General features: G+C 40.8%; 2 protein-coding genes across 3 annotated transcripts in view; both read left to right on the forward strand.

Moving 5' to 3' along the window:
* Window positions 1–19,884, forward strand: part of LOC133462368 (synaptotagmin-14-like) — a 51,989-nt gene extending 32,105 nt beyond the window's left edge. Inside the window, exons 5-9 of one of the 2 annotated variants that reach the window (XM_061743584.1) lie at window positions 6,482–6,750; window positions 9,133–9,582; window positions 11,985–12,174; window positions 13,631–13,687; window positions 17,816–19,884. In XM_061743584.1, the coding sequence (XP_061599568.1) occupies window positions 6,482–6,750; window positions 9,133–9,582; window positions 11,985–12,174; window positions 13,631–13,687; window positions 17,816–18,129 (1,280 nt within the window). In that variant the 3' untranslated portion in view covers window positions 18,130–19,884. The remainder of the gene's footprint in view (window positions 1–6,481; window positions 6,751–9,132; window positions 9,583–11,984; window positions 12,175–13,630; window positions 13,688–17,815) is intronic. The other variant, XM_061743585.1, reaches the window with a different exon arrangement.
* LOC133462369 (SERTA domain-containing protein 4-like) overlaps window positions 17,864–24,357 on the forward strand; it is a 37,644-nt gene continuing 31,150 nt past the window's right edge. Inside the window, exon 1 of the mRNA XM_061743587.1 lies at window positions 17,864–17,890. The gene's annotated coding sequence lies outside the window, so the exon portion shown is untranslated. The remainder of the gene's footprint in view (window positions 17,891–24,357) is intronic.

Consider the following 24,357-nt stretch of genomic DNA (forward strand, 5'->3'; position numbering starts at 1 on the left):
GTGCGTCTGGACGGCTTTGTCCCCAGGACATATGTATTATACATGAGGAGGATTGTGCCAGAGCGGCAGAATCAAAGCGGCTGCATGCTCTCGTAGCTCCACTCCACATAACAAAACACAAAGCGGGCAGAAGGAATTAAATTATCAGGGCTCTTGTGGAGCTCTTCACTGCTCTCAGTGCCCTGCCGTGACCGCTAGATGAGGGTAGTGTCACAGAGGTGCACAGAGCAATTCCCTTTTACGTGGTTTCTCTTGATTGTGCACAGTGGTAAAGCTTATCATTGGATTTTCTTCTGTAAAAAGATTTCCAAGACGGTGTCAATCCTCATCAGAATCTAGACTCGCATTAGCTTTTGCTGCAAATAAGATGAAAGGGTCGATATCATTTTATGTCTTTATTACAATGACCCATAGAGATTTGGAAAACATCAACAAATGACAAACAAAATGACAAAACACAACAAAATTAGAGAAACAACCTGGGAGTGCACATCATAGTGTGAATTGTTAATTCACCATTCCGGTTGATACTTGCTCAAAGTTAAAAATCCATCACGGGTTTTAGTTGATTAAATATTGAAGTCATTTCATTAATAATTGAATTTATTTAATGACTTCAAATGCCAACATTTTGTCCACATTGTCTAAACGTGCGTCACTCAGAGTGATGATGGAGCTTAATAAATGATTTACTCTCAGTTATTGTAGAACATCTGAATGTTATTCAGTGTGAAATGTGACAGGTGTTTTTTTGATTCCAGTGACATGTTTCATTCAGATTTAACTTTCAAAGAAATGAGGAGGAAGACGGCGAATGGAAGGGTGGAGTTATGCAAAACTCTACACATTGCGTCCTACACGTTTAGCACGGAGATCCAACCTACTTAACCCTTGTGCTGTCTTTGGGTCAAAGTGACCCAATTCTTCTATCCTTCTTTCCTCCTGCCATGCTCTCTCCTTCCTTCTTCCTTTCCTCTTTTCCTCCTTTTTTACCCTCCTTTAGTCCTTTTTCTTCTTACCTCCCTTCCGTCATTCATTCCTTTATCACCTTCTTTGCTTTTCCTTCCTTCTTTCCTTATTTTCTCCATTCCTTCCTTCTTCCCTCCCTTCTTTCTTTCCTTTTCTCCATTCCTTCCTCCCTCCCTTCTTTCCTTTTCTCCCTTCTTTCCTTTCTTTCTCCCTTCCTTCCATATTTTCTCCCTTCCTTACTCCCTTTCCTACTTCCTTCCTTATTTTCTCCTTTCTTCCTTACTTCCTTCTTTCTTTCCTTCCATCTTTTCTCCCTTCCTTCCTTCCTTCCTTCCTTCCTTCCTTCCTTCCTTCCTTCCTTCCTTCCTTCCTTCCTTCCTTCCTTCCTTCCTTCCTTCCTTCCTTCCTTCCTTCCTTCCTTCCTTATTTTCTCCTTTCTTCCTTACTTCCTTCTTTCCTCCCTTCCTTCCTTTATCCCTTCCTTACTCCCTTTCCTACTTCCTTCCTTCTTTCCTCCTTTCTTCCTTCTTTTCTCCTTCCTTCCTTACTCCCTTCTTTCTTTCCTTCCATCTTTTCTCCCTTCCTCCGTTCCATCTTTTCTCCCTTCCTTACTCCCTTTCCTACTTCCTTCCTTCCTTCCTTTCTCCTTTCTTCCTTACTTCCTTCTTTCCTCCATTCCTTCCTTCCTCCCTTCCTTACTCCCTTTCCTACTTCCTTCCTCCTTCCTTCCTTCCTTCTTTCCTTCTTTCCTTCTTTTCTCCCTTCACCCTCCCTTGACCCGAAGACAGCCCAAGGGTTAAAAAAGATGGTACTATGTCTACCTTAATACCCCCACCCCCACACCCCATTAGGATTAGGACGGCTGGCCATGCTGATTTTAAGTGAATGCATTTGAAATGGCACTTTTAATGTATGGATCTTGATTGTGCGCGTGATGGAATCAGTCACACACCTTGGGACTGCACATGCTTTGTTATAGAAGCGTTAAGTTATATTTATTGGATACTAGTTCTAGTTCGTTCATGTAAATTAGAAGTTTCCTGTACACAGTGGAGGGCATCATGGCGTTCCACAAGGTTATGTGCTTGGACCAATATTTTTCACTTTGTATGCGTTTCCATTAGATAAATTGTTTGGGAGCATGGCATACATTTCCTTTGCTGTGCACAACAGAAGATTTGAAGAGCTTTCATTAAAACATCTCAGATAAACTACACAAGCAAGACAATTTGTGCCTCATTAAATGTGTAATTTGCTGAAATAGATTAGTTGCAAATTAAATGGCATACACATACCCATAAATCTACAAAAAATGATGGATGAAGAAAGAAAGAAATCCCAAACGAAAAAAAAATAAGTACTCATGCTTGGTTTATTCATGCAACTTTCAAGGAGTAAAAATACAGCTGAACAATTTTCGGTGAAATTGCATGACAACGTTTTGCAGCCTCACACGCTTCACACAGCATTGCGTACCCCGCTGTGCCAACCAAGGGTGCTTTCTGCCAACTCTGACTTGTGTGAACTAAAAATGTGCAGGCAGCTTAAACATATAAAATTCACGTTAACATATTGAGCTTGCAACATCAATAGGCACATAACATCAGAGTTTGTTCATGTGTTTTAATGCAGGAGTAACACAGATTATATGAAGCTGAACCTGGCAGCGGAAGACTCATGGAGGCTACAGGATGAACAGCTTTGAAAAAGTATCTACGTGGGTTCAGGGGCATTCAGCTCTGAGCATTCTGGTCCCAGACTGAATGGACCAGTGGTCATTAACACGGGATCCAGCTCATGTCTCACCTTCCTCCTGGCTGTTCTGATAAATGTGGCTGCTGCTTTGCAGTGCTGTTCCATCCTGACTCCGTTTCCACATGTGCAGCCAGTTTCCACTTCATCACAACATCAACAATTCATCCGTTTTTATGTTGTTTTTTATTTTACTGAGTGAAAAATGGGTCTCAAGAGAGCATGAAAAGTGTTGCTTGTGTGGGATTCAACAAGTTACTTTATATAGTTGTACTTTATTCTATACAACAGTTCTTAAATACTTGAATATTGTATGCTTATTGATTGTTTACGTCTTCCTGTTCTCTATTAATATGTATCACAGGGAAAATGTTTAGGTTATTATACTCTATATTCATATGAGATGGTATATATATTGGTTAACTAACAGCAGATTGGAGTACAATATATTCAAAGCTGAATAAACTGTATCCAGAGAATTAAGAATTAATTTTTCGTCATAATTATTTACAGTTTTGCTTGCCTTAGTAAGAGAAACTGGATTGTTGTTGAAAATTGTTACAAACTCCGACCATCTAAACCAGTGGTCCTCAACCTTTTTTCAGTGATGTGAAAATATGTGAAATATTTTTTCAGCCAAGTACCCCCTAACCAGCGCAAAGCACTTTTGGTTGTAAAAAAAAGACCTAAAACAGAGCACTGTGCCATCAGTAACTGATTTATTAAACATAAAAATATTGCTGCTATGCTTCAACCACGACTCCTTTGTTGGTCCAAGTGATTGACAGGTGAAGCCAGGTGGCATTTGGCCGGTTAGGTGGAACCATCCTGGTGTGGGGGATACTCTGAAGTTTTAGGATAATGAGTTGAATAGCCTACTCCTGAAGATAAAATTAATTTTATGAATTTAGACTTATATTTTCCTCAATTATTTATGAAATATTTATTTTTAAAGGATTTTTGCATGGATGCTACTTTTTAAATATATGTATATTTTGAAATCTCACATACCCCCTGGAGTGCCTTCACGTACCCCCAGGGGTACACGTACCCCCATTTGAGAACCACTGATCTAAACCATGGTTGACCTTTGGTAAAAATGTAAAAATGTAAAAAAACATGCTCCACTTAGAGCGGGAAAATACACAAAAGGGAATATGAGCAAATAAGTTGGACTTGAACAGCACAGGAGGTAAATTATTTTAAGGTGGATCTCACTGCAGTAAAGACTAAATATATGTTCTGAATGCCACACTGAAGATTCCCACACTAAAGGGCCAAAACTATCCATAATCTGCTTTTATAACTTTATTGCTGAATAGAAAGTGAATTTTGGAGAACCATTAGAGTAAAAAGGGGTTAAAAAATGTCCTCTACAAGAATGGTAATATCTGATACATACATGCTGAGCACAGAATCCTCAGACATCCGCATCACATGAACCAAGACTGACCTTTTTCCAACGAGGGACTGGTCTTGTCTGCTTGTAATAGTAATAGTTAATAATGATTCTGAATTCCTGCTCAGTGAAGTCTCTGCTAGAAGGTGCCAGGAGGTCAGGTGCTCTTCCAACCTTTTTACAGCCTTTGAAAGGACCATAAAGTGCAGCTGCAGATATTCCTCATTACTCAGAGTTCACAGTCAAGACTCACAAAAAAACAGTTTTCCCACTTTAAGAGATACAACAAGGCAAAACAAGCTGTTATAGAGGGGATGAAACTCTGTGAAGCACGGGTGGGTGCGCGAGAGGAGAAATGGTAACCATCCCAATTAGAGGGCTGGAGAAAGGAATAGTGCTTTAACACAGCAGCTTCCATCAAAATCAACCGCCCCCGGCTCAGCGGGGAAAAAGCAGCTCAAAATGGATTTGCTCCTTTTATCAAGCCCTCCATGACACTTAGTTAAGACTCCTTTGCCTCTTTCCTGCCGCTGATACGTGCCACTTTGAGTTGGTGTATCTCTTACATTATTAAAAGTGAAAGTTTCCAGAACTTGGGAGAAAGCTGGAACAATTGTGTTGTAGGGGAATTACGTCATCACAGGGTTGGCTTTTTCCAAAAGTTAGAAGCATGAGAAGATTTTTTTTTTTCCCCCACACTTATTTTCTTCTTTATTCTATGTTTTCTTTGTTATTTTTGCAAGAGGCAGGGTTTAAAGTATTCCTCGCCAGTGTCCCTCTGGGAGTATTTGCATCTGCTGCTCAGTTTTTTGTGAATTCACATTTTACAAGGGAGGAAGGTTTGAGAATGCAGCTGACGACATCATTCAAGGTGCTTTGAAGCAACAGAAGCATCCGGCATAAGGTTATTCTTTGCCTTGCAGCAACTGAATCATTCAGAGAGGTGAGCGGCTTGAAATCGGTGGCAGATGAATTAAGTATTCAGGACACTTCTTTAATGGTGAATATTTGATGTTTTATTTAGATTGTACATTCAGGGTTTCTCTCACAGAGCATATTATCACGAGGACAGGCAACTTAAGATCCATCTGACAGAATAAGAAGGAAGTCTGAGATAAACAGAATTAAATATGTATTTTACCAGAAACGAGAACCTTTGTTAACACTGAGATTGAAGCACAGGTACGGATAAACATTTACACTCAAGGCAATTTTCAGAGAGTTTTATAGCTCTAAAATCAACTGTTTTTTTTTCTTTATGCAAGAAAAGATTTCAAATATACAGATTATAAAATATATGAATCGAAAGTGACTGCCTTCGGGGTTCTGGCGGAGTTGCAGTACGAGTAGCTTGTGGCCTAATGGTTTTAACATGGTTGAGATCTCAGAAAGATCACTTGAACTGATTTTCTTGACATTTGAACTGGTGACGTGGTGAACTAAAGCCTTCGAGGGCCGGGCCTGTAATCATTGTTGGGCTGGAGCTTTGAGCCAGTTTGACAAATCACAATTATCTGTTACGGGGTGAGGTTTTGGACCCAAATGCAGCACACGGAGCACACGGTGGTAGTTTGTCTGGTTTGCTTTATTACCCTCCACAGGGACGAAGAGCAGGCAGGAATGCAAGACATGGATCAGGCAGCAACTGGTGTCAGGTTCGGAAGACAAGGTCAGGCAACGGAGAGCAGGAGACAAGGCAGATTCCAGGAACAGGCAGGGTCGGCAACGGGAGGTCAAGACAGGGAATGCTGGAAGGTCTTGCATCTACAAACAGAGGGACGATCTGGCAGTGAGAGTGCAGGAGAGTGGAGCTTTTATGCTGTCCTGATTGTTGAGGGGCTGCAGCTGGGAGAGCAGGTGAAAGGAGTGAGTGACGAGGTGGGCGTGGCTAACGAGGTGGGCGTGGCTAACGAGGTGGGTGTGGCTGGCAGATGGAGAGAGCAGGAGAGAGTGGAGTGGAAAACCACTGAAGGCTGGAGGACCAACCATGACATTATCTTAATAATGTTCCAGCAGAAAGTCATGAAAGGCCTTCCTTTAGTTGGCACGCCCTTCTGTGATATCAGGAGGAAGTCTTTTCTGCATTTTCAGCATCTAACGTCTTTATTAGCATCTAAAGTCTTTGGTCTTATCTCGTGCAAATTGTGTTGTCCCATGACGTAAAACAAGCATTGCTGTCCTATGTTTCACAAAGGAGTGGTTGCAGTTGCGTAGTTTCCCCACAAGATCCTTTATGTTTAGGCTGGTGCATTAAACTCACTAATAGCTGTCATAGCTTAGTTGTAACCAAACCTTACGAGGTTTATGGCTGATACTGTAGTAATGTGTCTAAGTTGATGATGGTCATTTCTTCCCAACCAGCCAACTGTATCCAGAGGATGAGACGGACGCCTCCACTGGATGAGCTCCAGCCCCCCCCATATCAGGACGAGAATGGCTCCCCGAGGATGTCCTGCACCCTGTCAGATCTGGGCGACGCCAAGTACGATCTGTCCCACACCAGCGGCAGCCCTCACCTCTCCTTTAGCAAGTACCCCAGTGAGGGCAGTGATGTCCATGAAACAGAGAGTTACCTCAACAAGGGCTATGAAGACGTACCCAGCGACAGTACAGCTGTCCTCAGTCCAGAGGTACATACCACTAGTACTACTGTATATATGCAGTACTCGAGTTGTATATATATATATATATATATATATATATATATATATATATATATATATATATATATATATATATATATATTTTTTTTTTTTTTTTTTTTTTTAAACTTTATTTAACTAGGTTGGTCCCGTTGAGATACAATGACCTCTTTTTCAAGGGAAGCCTGGCCAAGACGGCAGCTAGAGAAACAAGTGCAACAATTAAAAACAGACACCACCAACTCATTCAATAAAATAAATAAAATACTCAACACTCAACAAGATAAATAAAAAATTGTGCTAGGTTAAAACACAAGATTAAGAATTTACATTAAAACAACAACAAGTGTGAAAAGTAGCTGCTGCAAGATCCTTCATACGGCTTTTAAAATTTCCAACAGTGATGAGATCCTTCAGATTTAGTGTCTTCTGTAGGGAGTTCCAGGCAGCAGGTGCAGCGTACTTAAAACAGTGTTTACCTAGTTCGGAATGCACCTTTGGCACGTTTAGCAGATATAAATCATTGGAACGCAAGCAGTAATTGCCGTGGGTTCTGGAAATGTAGTTGAATAAATAATATGGGAGTAGACCAAGGATTGCTTTATAGATAAAACTGTACCAGTGGATGAGACGGCGCGTCGTCAAAGACGGCCATCCAACTCTATCATATGAGGTGCAGTGGTGAGTGAGGGCTCTGCAACCAGTGATGGACCTTAAGGCACCATGGTACACTGAATCCAGAGACTGCAAACGATTCGCTGAGGTATTCATATATAAAAGGTCGCCATAATCAAGCATAGGGAGAAAAGTCGCGGAAACCAACTTTTTCCTGGCAGCAAAAGAAAAACAAGTTCTGTGACGAGAGAAGAATCCCAGTTTCAACCTTAATGTTTTTTTCCGGTTTACTATGTGGGGTTTTAAAGAGAGCCGATCATCAATTAAAACACTGAGATACTTGTAACAGTATATATACAGTATACAGAGGTGTCAAGTAACGAAGTACAAATACTTTGTTACCTTACTTAAAGAGCATATTGCAGGTTGGAGACCCCTGTGAATCAATGTGTAGGAAAATAATGTAGGAACTGAATTGTCATTGAAATACGCATAAATATATACTACAGTGACCTCCGGAGTTGTTTTTGTGAGAGTATTTTACTTCCGCATCTGAAAAAGCTGAACCGGAAGTGACGTGGCGGGAGGGAGCGCGGTGAATTCAACAATAGGAAAAATAGTGGATCTTAATGTTAGTTGTGACACTGAAGAGGTTGTGAATGTGTATTCACACCAATATGACAGGCCACAGCCTTATAATTACGAACCCGTTAGGCCCCCCACGTTCTTTTGATTGACAGCTGAAACTCGCTTTTTAAAAGGCTGATTTATGGGTCCGCGTTACACCAACGCAGACCCTACGGCGTAGGTTACGCGGCGACGCACTGAACGCTGCGTGCTGCGTCATATGACGCAGTGTTCGAAAAAAAAAAGCGTTTGTAGGAGCTTGGCTAAAATCAGCCACTTTTTCCTCTGAATACGTGCCCTTATGTCTTGTAAAACATATTAAATCCTACATTAACTTCTCACATAGTCATTTTCACATAAGGTCAGGTATAATTTTTGAAAAAATTCTAACCTGCAATATGCTCTTTAAGTAGAAATTTTGGTTATCTATACTTCACTGGAGTAATTATTTTTCAGACGACTTTTTACTTTTACTCCTTACATTTTCACGCAATTATCTGTACTTTTTACTCCTTACATTTTAAAAACAGCCTCGTTACTCTATTTCATTTCGGCCTTTAAAAAAAAACTATCCAGTTAAATTGCTCCATCCGGATAGAGTGAATTTGGTTGTGGTTGTTTCAGATGTTCTTGTCCAGTTTTGTTCTTACATCCGTTCCCTCAGATTCCTGCAACTAAACTTGGATGTACATTCCAATAAAGGTTAGGATAAATGATAACATGCCTCTGAAGTTTGACTTTTTGCACCATTACAATACTTATAGGAATTAGTCATCATATCTCCTGCTCTCTGAAACACATGTTAATGCTCAATAGTACACATATATGGTTCTTTAATATATTTGCATTATACTAAGATGCATTCATTTTCAATGGCTTTTGTCCTTCATGGCTTTTTTCCCCCTTACATTACTTTTACTTTTATACTTTAAGTAGTTTTGAAACCAGTACTTTTATACTTTTACTTGAGTAAAAAACTTGAGTTGATACTTCAACTTCTACAGGAGTATTTTTAAACTCTAGTATCTATACTTCTACCTGAGTAATGAATGTGAATACTTTTGACACCTCTGACAGTACCGTATATATATAATATGTGTATAGATGTTTTCATTGTTCTTTGAACAGGAAATGTCGGCCCGTGGATCATCTGCACTGCTCCCTAAAGGCTACGATCCAGATCCCGTCTCAAAATTCGGCACGCTGGACGTTGTGTTTGACTACGACTCGGAGCAGCAGCAGCTGGCGGCCACCATCATGGCCGTGACCGACCTCCCCTCCGTCAAACGCACCGGGAACTTCTCTTGGCAGGTCCACCTGGTGCTGCTGCCCATCAAGAAGCAGAGGGGGAAAACGGGGATCCAGCGAGGCCCGTGCCCCATCTTCACAGAGACCTTTCGCTTCAGCCACGTAGAGTCGGAGATGATCAGCAACTACGCCATCCGATTCCGCCTGTACAGCATGCGACGCATGAAGAAGGAGAAGGTGTTCGGAGAGAAAGTGTTTTACCTCACCAAGCTCAACCTTCAGGGCAAAATGTCTGTGCCGGTCATATTAGACCCGTGCTGTGCTCTCCCGGTAAGGAGGATCAAAGCGGGCGCTGGCTTTCAAGCACCTCTCTAATTGCTCGTCTTTGTTGCTTGATCTTTCATCTGATAGGATAACATTTGCAGAATGAGGTTGTTTTGCAGCACTTTAGACAATATGGTGTTCGTTTGAGATGAGCCAACTTGCATTTTAGACTTAAACAGGACTGTCTCAGAAAATTAGAATATTGTGATTTTCTGTAATGCAATTACAAAAACAGAAATGTCATACATTCTGGATTCATTACAAATCAACTGAAATATTGCAAGCCTTTTATTATTTTAATATTGCTGATCATGGCTTACAGTTTAAGAAAACTCAAATATCCTATTTCAAAAAATTAGAATATTCTGGGAATCTTAATCTTAAACTGTAAGCCATTATCAGCCATATTAAAATAATAAAAGGCTTGCAATATTTCAGTTGATTTGTAATGAATCCAGAATGTATAACATTTTTGTTTTTTTAATTGCATTACAGAAAATAAAGAACTTTATCACAATATTCAAATTTTCGGAGACAGTCCTGTATATCTTAGATGTACATGTTAACCAGGATAAACAAGTTATTTGTTTTCTGTTTACTTAAAATATTGGCTAATTTGATTGAATATAACATAATACAAAGTGGAAATGGGGCCCAAACAGGCACATTTGAAGCAACCGGGAGCCATTAGCACTTTAACGTCTTAATTTGTCAGGAAGCAGTAACTTTGAGACTTAAAAAAGGGGTGTATTTTGTCACATGACTTAAAGAGTGGACTCAGCTTTAATTTGTGGACATCTCAGGATAAATTCAATGCAAGGTTTAGAAATGTAACGTCTTGATTATTCAGAGTTCCCATTCTCAATGGGTTAGAATTAATCTCATTTTTAAGCAGAGAATCACTCACCTGAAGTCTGTTACCAGTTAATAAAACCCAAGAATGGCCATTTCCTTTGTAATAGCTTGTAATAGCTGTTTGTTTGTGAGTCTTTGTGATTTTACTGTTTATATATATACACACATACAAATAGGGAACCAGACAGCTTTTCTGCATCAGCTTGTATGAATATGAGAAGTTTATCTCTATACGCGTCAGAAATCGTCCGAGTGCTTCCGTCTTCTGTCTCTATGAGTTTTGCAGATGATCATGAGAACTGTAGTGGCTAAATGTCGTATTTTGATTCTTTACCATTTCTTCCTTGAGATCCATGCAAATAACCACTCAGTCAGACGGAATAAACGAGTCTACACGTGTTAAAGTTTTAACGACGGTAGAAAACAGTGTGTTCGCCCCGTCTTTAATAAAGATCTCTCAATTAGACAAACACACAGCCGTTTTTCATGGCTCAGCCTCAGTTCCTATTGGCTATTCATTTTAACATATTCCAAGCAGTAAACTGAATGCAGATAAAACTAAAAGGAAATAACAATGCAATTATAATGAAATCATAGATATTCTATAATAAAGAAATACTAAATATATCCAAAAAATAATAACTAAATATGATCATAAATTATTGAACAGAAAATGGCACCAACAAGAACCTTCAATATTATTCATATTTTATGTATCATCTTATTGTGCTTTAGTTTAAAAGTAGTTGACTCTATTTAGAGAATCTTTGATAAACTTTTTCACCTTGTGTTGCAAAAGGTGTTGTCCTTATTTTTCTCTCATGAAGTCCTCTCTTTATGTTAGACTCCGATACTGATACGACGACCTCAAGGATGATGTTCTTCACTCGGCTGGATGATGGGGATTTTTTTGATGTCTCAGATGGAGATTTTTTGAACTGTAAAGGATGACTAGTTTCACTGATATTGAGAGCGTGCTCACAGCAGCAGCTTCCAAATGGAAATCACTTTGGGACCTCCAGACCTTTTAGATGCTTTGCATGAAAAGATGAAAAGGAAAAGCTCACACCTGTCCATGAAAAGGTTTTTGAGTCAATTGTTCAGTCACTTTTGAGCCACTCTTAAAGAATGCTCTACATGTGAAAGCTCTTTAAAGCATTTACAGTGAATAATCCTAAATTAAAGCTGAGATCCTGCTCCACAGACATTTGTTAGAAATGGGACATGATGGGTCTGAATGTTTCCACCTAAACACAGTTTGAAAATTTGAACTCAGGTTAAACCGAGGCTAAAAGTAGTTCTTTCTGGCTTTTTGCTTACATGCTTCTGGCCTACTAAGCTGGAAGTTATTTAACAAAAATCTAGGTTAAATTCAACACTCAGCAGGAGGAAATGAGAAGCACATCATCTACATTATCGGTTTGTCAAAGGCTATGAAAGGATTTATAAACTCAGTCAGTCATAGGAGCCAATGATGATAAATATTTGATCACAAACGAGGAATAAGGGAAACCTTACTCGAGTTTTCTGAACATCTGCTCGATCATTTCCAGGGTGGTGAATCCCAGGTCAGCCTCTCAGATATGACATGCAGTGAAAGCGCCTCTTCATTCCAGTCTGTCAGTCAGACCTCAGCACCAGAGATCCTTGTGGGCCTCGTGTACAACGCCACAACCGGTCGTCTTTCTGTGGAAGTAATCAAAGGCATCCATTTCAAAAACCTGGCTGCCAACAAGCCACCCAGTAAGTATCCTAAAAGATATTTTTGTGTCATTTAGTAACGGCTTTATGGTTGTTTTTCCCCAAGAGCCAGAAAAGGACAAGTTGATTCTGCATAGGTATCAATGCAAATATGATCCAATAATTTATTATTATAAATACATGAGTTCTAACTAATTTGTTTGTAGGTTTAACCCTTGTGCTGTCTTCGGGTCAAGGAAGGAGGAAGGGAGGGAAGAAGAAAGGAAGGAAGAAAGAAAAAAGGGAAGGAAGGGAGAAAAGAAGGGAGAAAGGAAGGAAGGAAGGAAGGAAGGAAGGAAGGAAGGAAGGAAGGAAGGAAGGAAGGAAGGAAGGAAGGAAGGAAGGAAGGAAGGAAGGAAGGAAGGAAGGAAGGAAGGAAGGAAGGAAGGAAGGAAGGAAGGAAGGGAGAAAATAAGGAATGAAGGAAAGAAGGAAGGGAGAAAATAAGGAAGGAAGGAAGGAAGGAAGGAAGGAAGGAAGGAAGGAAGGAAGGAAGGAAGGAAGGAAGGAAGGAAGGAAGGAAGGAAGGAAGGAAGGAAGGAAGGAAGGGAGAAAATAAGGAATGAAGGAAAGAAGGAAGGGAGAAAATAAGGAAGGAAGGAAGGAAGGAAGGAAGGAAGGAAGGAAGGAAGGAAGGAAGGAAGGAAGGGAGAAAATAAGGAATGAAGGAAAGAACGAAGGAAGGGAGGGAGGAAGGAAGGAAGGAAAGAAGGAAGGAAGGGAAGAAAGAAGGGAGGAAAGAAGGAAGGAAGGGAGGGAGGGAGGGAGGAAGGAAGGAAGGAAGGAAGGAAGGAAGGAAGGAAGGAAGGAAGGAAGGAAGGAAGGAAGGAAGGAAGGAAGGAAGGAAGGAAGGAAGGGAGGGAGGGAGGGAGGGAGGGAGGGAGGGAGGGAGGGAGGGAGGGAGGGAGGGAGGAAGGAAGGAAGGAAGGAAGGAAGGAAGGAAGGAAGGAAGGGAGGGAGGGAGGGAGGGAGGGAGGGAGGGAGGGAAGGGAGGAAAGAAGGAAGGAAAGAAGGAAGGAAGGAAGGGAGAAAAGAGGAAGGGAGAAGGAAGGAGAGAGCAGGAGGAAAGAAGGAACAGGAGAATTAGGTCATTTTGATCCAAAGACAGTACAAGGGTTAATAAAAAATGGTCTGTATATTTGTGAATATTCCAACCATGCACAGCTTGTAACTTCTCCACATTTGAGAGAGTGTGTTCTATCTCAGCTGCACTAGCTGCTTCTCAGTCTTCTTCAGGGTTGATCCCTGTTTTTTTTTTCCTTGCTAGCTTCCAGGGATCCAAGCAGCAAGTTGAAACAAAGCCCACCACTCGTTGAACTGTGTTATGTTGTTCTTCTGACCCTGTTTCACTTTCCTCACATCTCTGGTTCGTCTGCACCGGAAATTCTCTCTCTCTCTACTACCTTTTTGACATCTTAGTCCCTTGTTTTTCTTACTGCTGTCCAACCCTTGTTGTCAGACGGACTGTTCTGTTGTCTAAAGCACTTGATAGGTGGACAGGTTTATATTATCAGAGGTGAGTCTCTGCTCCTGCTCCAACGTGAGATGCTGTTGGTGGTGAACTTTGATACATCTTCATGGATGCAGTTCAATTCAAAAATACCTTATTAATCCTAGGGAAATAAATACACAATAGTAATAAATATACATTTAAGGAACTTTTACCCTAAAAAAAAAATATATTTATTTTGAAGCCTCTTCCATGTTAAATGTAGTATTAAAAAACAACAGAAAACACGCACACACACACAAAAGTCCCAGCACCACTTCTTCTGACTTTTATAGGTTTAATGTGAATTTTCTCCAGAAATTGATAGTTGAGGATAGTTACATAAAAAATATTAAATAAAATAAAAAAAATCTCATTCTGTTCATATCGTAAGTCACTGGCTAGTTTCAGGGGATATTTGCTATAAAGCCTAATATTAACCTATTTAACAGGATAAATAAATATGATTGATTACTATCAGTAAAACCTAAATGCCTATTTTCATTAGTCTGCTTTTTGATCATTATTTTGTTTTATTTTTTCTTTCTGCAATGTACAAACCTTGTTAAATGTATGTGGCCGCTCACTATTACTATTGTTTGGGATGATAAACGCTGACAGAACAGTTTCTCTCTGCAATTGTAATGATGTTACTGGAGATGATGATAACGGCTCACTTTTATTGCAAGTGCAGTAAAAGCTTCCCAACAAATGTTGATCCATCCACACTGTTGCCCGAACGGTTTGAAAGGTTTGTTTTCAGACACTGTTCTAGTTTTATTCCTCTTTTCATTTACAATCATTTCATAAGAAGAGGTAAAAAATATTTTATTCCAAGCTTACATGCGACAGTGCGGTTACGTGCACATCTAAATCAAGCTATTGGCAACAATCTAGCTCAGGATTAAACTGGAGGTTCGGAGAAATCCAAGTAAACTTGTGCGAGAAGACAATCGATTATTGAGTGAGGTGCGTTCGGTTCCGCGACACTAGGTGGCGCCACACACACTTTATCGTTGGCATTATTCCAAGCGTAAAGGAGGACAACAACATGCGAAAGAATGGGTGCTAACAATGCAGCAGCTCTGTAAATTTTGTACATTGTAAGCCTGATCATGTTGCAGGTAAGATGCACGCAAAAACTCTTCTTCTGTTACTGTGTTGCCGTGACTGTTATTATTCCCGCCCCCGGGGTGTCGTCACTTCCCGGAAGGGGGAGTCCCGGGGCGGTCAGTAGCTCGGCTAGGCGTGGGTTCGTTTATACATGCCGGAATAACTCGATTAGGACCGCATTTTTTGGCTCTAAAAACTCGATCTCAAGAGCTTCAGTTCGGTCTGGCTAAGTTATATACATCGTTTTTAAAATTTGATATCGGTCGAATAAAGACAACAATTCGACTTTCTGTTAGTGCATGTAAACGTCCTGAGTAAAGCCATGCTAGTGTAAAACCAAAGATGGATTGATGCCAACCTCAGACTTAAAATTTCAGAGAAAAATTCTAAATTTAATCCAAATTATACATTTTCTGAACGTCTTAAAAAGAATCTTGTAGCATCGATAAACATACCAGAAGCTCTGGGAGGTAGTCCTGAAATCGCTATCTTAAATATTAAACCAAAAAATAACAAGAATTCAGTGTTTGAATGCATCTGCAGAGAATAGCCGAGACCGTAGAAACCAGTGATTTTAGCTCTTCCAACATAGTCATTGGAAACGCTTATACTGTATCTCTTAACTCCTCCTAAATTCAAATTTCTATTGCCAAAAGTTTAGTTTTTTTTTTTTCCTTGTATTTTTTTAAATATGTAAAGCACTTTGTGCAAAATCTTTATGTATGAAAGTGCTTCGGAAATAGGAATGTATTATTATCATTATTATTCTTACTATATTCCTGTCATTTAATCATATAACAATAAGGACTAGGATTAAACAAATAAATAAATACATACATACATGAAGAAATGAAAATAGAAATGATTAAAAAGAGATTATTGTGTCTAAATCAGCAAATTTGTCAGGATTGCTGACCATCATGATATCTGGCAGGTGGCTTCTTGCCATTTTCAGCCTTTACAATTCTATAGTTGTCTTCCTAGGTACATTTTAACAATATTTTATGTATTTATATATTTTCTAATCAATTTGGAGCAGATAAAAGCGTGAAAGTGACGACAGCATGATTGCAATACATAATTTGATTCTGAACAAGACTCATCCATGAAGATGTTTGCTTGTTGTAAACCGCTTTGCTGCATTTTTGAGCGTTTATGGCTTGTCATGCATGAGACCCTGTTACCTTTCCTCCCTAACCTGTTTTGTTTGTCTGTGGTGCTTTGAAGTCTTTCATGTTGAACATTTTTTCACGCTAAATCGCTACGGTTGCCGTTGTGGCCGTTGGCCAGCTTGAAGGTGCTCGTCTGTCACTCACTGCCGGCTTACACTTCAGCATGCTTTGAGAATAATTTCACATTTCCAGCTCTGCTTCCAGCACATGAAACAGAAAGATTGTGTAAGGCACTCTCACTGTCCTCCCATTTTTACTGCCATGCTTCTTGTATTCGCAAAACATCTAACTAATAACTAGCTGTCAGATTTTGTTGTTGTTTGTGCATTTCTGAATGGGTTTTCCAGATAGTCTTCAAACTGTACTTAGGAAATAGTCACATCTGGTTACGCTGAAAAAAGCCTTTGTGCAAAATCCTCACAAAGGCCTTGATTGACTTTGTGTGTCTCGCAAAAGTGGAAAAAGCAAGATGCGGAGCACTTTCAAAGCTCCTTTTTCTATCATTTGGAAACAGTAGCAAGCTGACAAGTAAAGTCAATCATCAGCCTCTGCCTCCTCATTCGGCAACAAAGCCAAAGAGCCTTGCATCACCGCAACTGACCACTTAAGGCATCCACAGCTCTGCAGAGCCCATTCAGCAGGAGTCAAAAAAGAAATCAAGGCTATTTTTTTCCCCTCTGCCTCTATGTCAAAGAGAGCAACTGAATATGTGATTCGAGGCGGCGGGCTAGGCGTTGGAAAGCAGCTGGCACTCGACAGCATGAAAGCCTCTGCAATTCATTCTTTAGACTCCCTCTTAGACAGGAACATAATACGCAACATTATTATGGAGTGTGGTTGCAGACGAGGGACGGAACGCTTTCAGAGAGCCATTGTGACTGCCAGTCTTGCCTCTTTTCCTTTCAGCTGGATTTACGGCTCCAGTTTACGCCGCGATTTCTGCGTGGAAATTAGGAGTGAATAAGGAAATGGTGAATGATGAAATTGCTTGATAATGGCAGCATTTTTACTTTCGCTCTTTCCTCTTCAAGGCTTAATGGAGAAAAAAAAATGAAATTATGTTTTGTGGGAAAATGTAATGATTTCCTTTAAAATAAAGGGCAAATCAGTTTGCAGCTATGAAGGGATGTCAGTAGCTCACAAAATCTGAATCCTTAAATACTTAAGAGCCGCTACGAATGTGCGATTCTCTGTTTGATCTCATGAAACCAGAGCTTGCAGCAGACCTGCGTAGCCTACAAAAGCTGTGACTTACATTTTGGACACTGCCCTGGGCTCTGAAAGACTTTGCACAAGTCAGGACACTATGTCAAAGTCAGGGAAAATAATAGAAACTCCCTGAAGAATCTCCTGATGAAGCCATTCATTTTAGCCCCTGTCTCAGAAAAATAGGTTTCTCGCCTTCCGACTGCACTAGGAAATAAAATATACCACTAACTTGAAACAAATCCTATTATATCTACAACATCATCCCCTACTTCGGCTTAGACGTACAGCAGTTGCATAGCAACAACACTGAAGTCCTTTGAGTTCCTGCTCTCCGTTATCATGAACACTCGCAGCTACACTTTTTGTTTGATCTGGAGAAAAACCGCATCTTCTGTGGTCATAGTCTCACACTTTAGCTGCAGTGACATTTTTCAGGAGCAAACGCTTTGTGGGGAAAATGGGTCACACTTTACCGCAGAGGAAACACAGCTGCAGCAGCTCACGATGCTTAAATTTTAAAAGCACTCTGGAAAGATGCACTATGAGGATTTTGCCCTAAAGCCTCCACTGCTCAAGTTTAGTACCTAAATTCATAAACAAGAACACACCTTAATGTCTTAACATATGTTTAAAACATGATTTCTCTTGTAACTTGGTCCAGATACCTATGTTAAGCTGACCCTGCTGAACTCCATGGGCCACGAGATGTCCAAGTGCAAGACGTCCATCTGCCGAGGTCAGCCCAACCCGACCTACAAAGAGACGTTTATCTTCCAGGTAGCGCTCTTCCAGCTCTCCGACGTCACGCTCATCCTCTCCGTCTACAACAAGCGCAGCATGAAGCGCAAGGAGATGATTGGCTGGATTTCTCTGGGCCTCAACAGCTCTGGAGAGGAGGAGCTCGCCCACTGGACTCAGATGAAAGAGTCGAAGGGACAGCAGGTCTGCCACTGGCACAGCCTGCTGGAGTCCTAACAGCGACGGAGGAGCACCGAGGAGGTTCATATAAGATGTAGAGAGCGAGGAAAGAGAAACGCAACGGTCGCCCGGGGAACCGGGGTCATGATGAAGACAGGAGGACTGCCTGGACCATTGTGTGTCACTCATCAGCTCATCAGGGGATGACGCTGTTGGAAAATCCCCAACAGCCACTGATTAGTTGGACGGCTAACAAGTGTCATGTCTGCTCTGTGATGACGTTTCGCTTTATGTGGTTGACACCTGCTCTTCTCCGTCACAGCATCTGGGTCTGGGTGGCGGGTAAAGCCGACATGTTGCAAACGTTGGGATCAAACAGCAGACATCACGAGTTCTCTATAAATGTTTTAAATTAAGCTGGGCAGAGAATGTTGGACATGTCATCTAATCGGGAGTTGATCCAAAACATATGTTCTAATTGACAGTGAAATGTCAGTGTCCATAGTAACCTTATTACAATACATTTTCAATCGTTGCTTTTACTATAAAGAATATACATTTGTGAGATGTCAACTTATTTCCTTTTTTAAGCCTTCAAGAGACAAACATTTTTCTCTTCTAACATTACAAGCTACTTTTAGTTTGTGTAACCACTTGTTTTTCCTCCCCAAAAAGATACAGTATGAACTGAATCAGCGAGTTTATGAGGCCATGTTGGCTTACTGCTATATTGTATATTACAAATATAAAAAGCCTTTAGTTCCAGGAGCTCGTACCCGGGACCTTTCCAAGGAGCTCCAGTAAAATGTTCCTTGGTGGCCCTCGGCCATCACATATGAAAACAAACCAAACATTTCCAAAAGTCATGTTTATTCCTATAGCAACATGTTTGACAATGCTTTTGGGTGTCGTGGAAGTGAAACTCCTCCATTTCAAATGTCATATTAAACCAAACAACTACTGAATCTTTGATAATTGACCCTTTATCAGACTTCTTAATGGTCCCTGACGGAGCAATCAGAAAAATCTGCTCTGTTGCTACATCTAGGTCAGAATATCTGGTTGGACAAAACAGCCGTCTCTCTCGTTCACATCAGTGGAAAAAGCGTAGTTTTTAATTGCCTTGTATCGAAATTTAAATCACTGGATTATATTTTAAAAACTTTGTTTTAGTTAAAAGGAACACTTCAGAACACACTGCACACAGTGTAATGAGGGCGCAGCGTATTTTTTATCGTCAAACTGGCAGAAATCTGATCCGTCCCGCCAAAACAAAGTCGGCCCCGCAGCAGGCTACAACCTTTAGCTACAACCGCGAAAGCCTTTTATTTATTTATCTTAAAATGGTTAAGCGGTGTGCTCGGGGCACTGGTAAAAGTGACACCCGCTACCCAGACAGAGTCACAGGAATACATTTCATCCCAAAACCAACGGTAAATTACTGAAATTGTCTGCTTTGGATAAAGCTATGTGGACGGCCGCACTCGCAGTCCAACACTTCCATCAGCTAAACTAATCAAAGTATCTCGGTTTTTTTTTCCGAAAGGCCTGGCGAAAAATGTGATATTTAATGGTTTGCATTAATGGGCGTGGCCTAATGGCTCAACAGCGCCCCCTAGAAAACTTTGTGCCTCAAGCCCCACAATACGGTTTGACGTACATGCACGAAAATCGGTACACACCTGTATCATGTCACAACTTAAAGAAAAGTCTCTTGGCGCCATGGCCGAAACTGAACAGGAAGTCGGCCATTTTGAATTAATCATGTAATTTTGGCGCAATTTATGCCATTTCTTCGGCCGCTTCTTCGCCCGAACCGTAACGTGCACCCAGGTGTGTTATACATCAAAATGTGCGTCTCGATCCTGCGACGATGCGCATTACTTTTCCCAGTAAAAAGCGTCACTGTGGCGACGATAGATGCCAAAAAGCGCGCCCCCCCTTCTTCTGATTGGTCAATATCTGATAGTTCCTACTTTCTGCCATAACTTTTGAATGGTTTGATATAGAGAGTCGTGGGTGGTGTCATCCGCTAAATGTCCAGGCCTGAATAATATACATGCAAGTCATACAAGCGCTTCTACTGCAGCACACCTGAACGTGCACAAGGGTGCGAGGGCCCGTTCATCACTGTTTGCAGCTTTAATTTAAATCTGTGTCTGTTGATTTTCTTTACATTAATTAGAAATAAAGGGGTGTAAAAGCCCGTTTTTACAATGGAAGTGGACGGGAGAAGACAGTTTTGTCCAACCTAGCAACGGGGGCGGGGCTTGACAAAGGGTCAATTGGGTGAAGAACTGTTCAATGCAGAAGTAAACCTCGCTGAGACTTTCTGCAGATTCTCCCACCATGAATACGACATCTTGGCAAAGACTTTAATGCAAATCTGGTGGGAAATAAACGTTGTGACTTTGCGATATATTATCAAAACAAAGCCATGGCAAATGTGTGCCATTATCAGAGTTCAGATGTCTGCCGTTTGATCCAGTGAGCCGACTACACTAAACTGTCATCCCTGTTCACGCAACCCGATCGTCTGGTCGATGTTTTTAGGCTATAAACACAGAAAACGCCTCTTTGTCCACGCAGGAAATGTGTCGGTTTTAGTTTTTCTAAAGTAGATGTGGTTTTTGTACAGGTTTTCAGTCTTATTATAACAGAGTTTATATCCCCACATCACAGCATGCCTGTTCCAGGTTTTGTGCAAATATCCGTTTCATTCCGTGCCGTGCAGAGCTGGAGTGAGGAGTGAGGTCGAAGCACGCCTGAAAACAAAGGACTGATTTGAGAAGCCGAGCACTAATTCCATCACTTTAGCGAGTTCTCCTCCCAGTCGACACTGCCGCGGTGAAACCACAGTTTGAGGCTCCGTCTCGGCAAACAAAGCAACTACATATTTTTAGACACGTTTGTCAGTCACCTGACACCTCTGACAGTGGAAGTGTCAGTGCTGATCTGGAGATGAAACTGGCTTTGCACAAGACATAAGCTGCGTGCAGAATTGTCAGACATTTTTGAAATAAATTACAAATTCGAGACACGTCGACGGACGCGTTAAATATAGAGAAGTGAAGTGCTGGAGTCCCATTTTAAAGACACACACAATGTCAAAAAGGATTTTAAAAACAAACTGCCGACCTCTCTTTTGTCCTCAAATGAAATAACGCATTAAATCCCAGTTTATATCCCAGCCTGGCCCTCTTACCTGCTCTGGTGCTATCTGAGAGCTCCGGCTGCACTCGCGAGCCTTTGCCTTACAGTTTCAGTCAGTTCATGCATTTACTTTAGTTCAAAAACAGACACGCCGAGAGCACACAGACCTGCTTCCATAATTATGGAAAGTACACACAGCACAGCACCGCTCCAGCCTCACTGGAGGAAATTCCGACTTTGAGCGGCGAAATGATTTCATAAAGCAGCAGCCGCAGTGCGCCTCATCGAACTTGCAGAATGTTTACAGGCGAATGGGCTGCACTTTTAACTTTAGCCACTTTCACACTTCTTTTCATTTACAGATGAGTCAAAATACAGATACTCTTTAACCGTGCCTGTGGTTGTGGTGAAAGCTACCTTTGTGCAGTGTTTACTAAGCGTGTGTGAGTGTGCGTGAGTGTGACAGCTGCTGGTTTTAATTAGAACAAAATAACACACTTCTTGATTATCTGGCATATACTTTGTATTAGTAAATGTTTCCTATCTATTTTTGTATCAACAATGAATGAAAGAAATTGCATCGATACAGATATTAGTTTGTCAAATATTTATCCTCTCTGTGAGCAATACTAGTCTGGACAGCTTCTTTCTATCGATTCAGTGTGTGTCTCATGGCTCGGGTCATATTTACGCTCCGGGACGGACGTGATGGAGACCAGCAGAGCTCATGCTCCCGCCCAACCGGCGTGTCCAGCTTTTTCAGCTTTGACGCTTTCTAACGGTGTGAAACAGAAGCACAGCCTTTACAGCACAACAGTGAAACACACCGTGTGAAAGAATTTATGCCATTTTGGCTTTAATAAATCAAACAATATGTTTTTGGAATGTCCTGGTTTTTTGGTGGGTTTTTTGGGGGGGGGTGGTTGATGGCACTACCAAAGACATAAGCAAAAGATAGGCCAAAAACGTTGCATAATAAAAAGCCCCACTTTTGAAATGTTTGAAATGCATCAGTACAAATTGACTAATAGATCCTCTGATTGGATTGATTGACTCCACCCACTAAAACTGGCTGCTGTAGACTGAGACGTAAAGACAGGGTTGAATAGGGAACTTTTTTATTGTATCCCTCTGGAATTTTTATTGTAACATTTAACAGATATCAACAGATAAATAATAAAAGCACAGCAGCTTTTTTCCTGACATCCCCCTGCAACTTTTTGAAATCTACGTAGTTCAGTTGGGAACCAAAAAACAGCACAGAAAACCTTGATGTATCAACCAAAGGGCCACAGGCCTGGACTCAAACCTCGTTCAGCTGCTCGAGGAGGACGATCTGATTGGTTATCTGTAATAGGCTCCACCCACCAGAACTCAAATACATGAAATACATGAAAATTCACAAACTGTATTCGGTGTTTAATGAAACCACTGCTGCAGATCAGGGTTGCTCAAAAGTCATTTTGGAATTTGTGTTCATAAAAAATGTGAATATAAAAAAAGGAAACTTGTAAAAATTCATATTGAACAGCAAGCAAGGTGCTTTTTGCCCCTCAAAAAGTCTAGTTTTAAACCCAGTCTGCTCCGATTGGTGGTCTATAACAGGCTCCACCCACTATTTCCATTTACAATCACGATTCAAAGAAGCTTTCGATTGGGTGTAAAATGAGTACAAGTCCCTGAGTGTTGGATGAAACTTCCTTTTTAAGTTTTTTTTCTTCTTTATAGGTGTTTGATGCTGAAAACGTAATAAAAATAGTTAAACACTGAATTGTGCCCCAAACAAACTCAAATGTTACACTTTTGAGCAGGCTTATTGAATGTTTTCCTAATCTTTCACACGGTGTCTTCCACTAATTTGGTTTTTGAAATAATTTGTTAATGCGTTGCAGTATCATTGCTTATGCATTCAGTATCTTAAAGTTTTTTAAGTTGAAGTTTTCTGAGCTCCGTTGGCTTTTAAAGCTGGTCTGAATCTGTGATTTTTCTTTCGTTTTGGAAACGACCTTTGCCACAGACGGCATCGGTGCCTTACTAATCTTCACTCAACAACCTTGTGTCACGGTGTCTTAATGTACTTGTAAATGTACTTTTACTTCTGTACTTCAGGCTGAGTTTCATTTGTAAAAGATCTTTCAAACTGATTATGGGAGAATTTCTATGTGATGGTATTGTTGTTTAAAAATAAGAAAATGAGGAAAAAAAAAGACCTGTGTTGGGGCCGTTTGTGTGTGTGTGTGTGTGTGTGTGTGTGTGTGTGTGTGTGTGTGTGTGTGTGTGTGTGTGTGTGTGTGTGTGTGTGTGTGTGCGCGCCATCATTTCCTTTTGAGTGAGGAAATAGAATTTTGTTTTTTAATTTGTTTGACTCATTTTGCATTTCCACAAAACAACCAACAGGTGGCGCAACCACTGCAGTTTACTTCTCATTTTACACCGTTCGAACTTTTAGTAACTTTACAAACTTTTAATGTTTCCCAGTTAATTTACAAACCGCTAGAATTAATTTAGCACAGTGTTTTTGTTGTTGCTGTCAGAAAGGGGGTTGCTTGCAGCTCACATGGTTAAATTTTACACCTGTGTTCATTTCACTGAAAACATTCCAGCCCTCTGGCAGAGACCACTGCCCCCAACTATATGTTGTATGTCTAAAAATCCTTCTACTGCATGAAGTATGAAAATAACAGAAATGGAAATGCATACTGACGGTCCGTCGGGGTTGTACCTGCCTCTCACCTGAAGACAGCTGGGACATGTTACTCCCCCCCCGTGACTGTAAACTCAATAAAGTGGGTATCGAAAAAGGATGAGCGGGGGGTCAAAACATACCATCAGGTGTAAGTCTGTCTGATACATTACAGCCGCTTTACTTAGGTCTAAATGCAATCTTTTAGAGCAATATTTCGTCCTCAGTGGGTTTTAATGTGTCACTAGGCATTTTTCCATTTAAAGGGGATTTTGTCATCTGATTGCTCTGGCATTCCTGCTTTAGTGTGATCTCAGCAGCCAGTAGTTTCAAAATAGGAGGAGAAAAAAAAGGGTAAAGAGAGTGATAGCAAGATCAGAGATTTAAGGTTTTTACAATTAATGTTGGTTTCTTTCCCCCCCTCCTGCACATTCCTCAGTTGAACGCAG

Source organism: Cololabis saira, chromosome 16 (genome assembly GCF_033807715.1).
Source record: "Cololabis saira isolate AMF1-May2022 chromosome 16, fColSai1.1, whole genome shotgun sequence".
Classification (NCBI taxonomy): domain Eukaryota; kingdom Metazoa; phylum Chordata; class Actinopteri; order Beloniformes; family Belonidae; genus Cololabis; species Cololabis saira.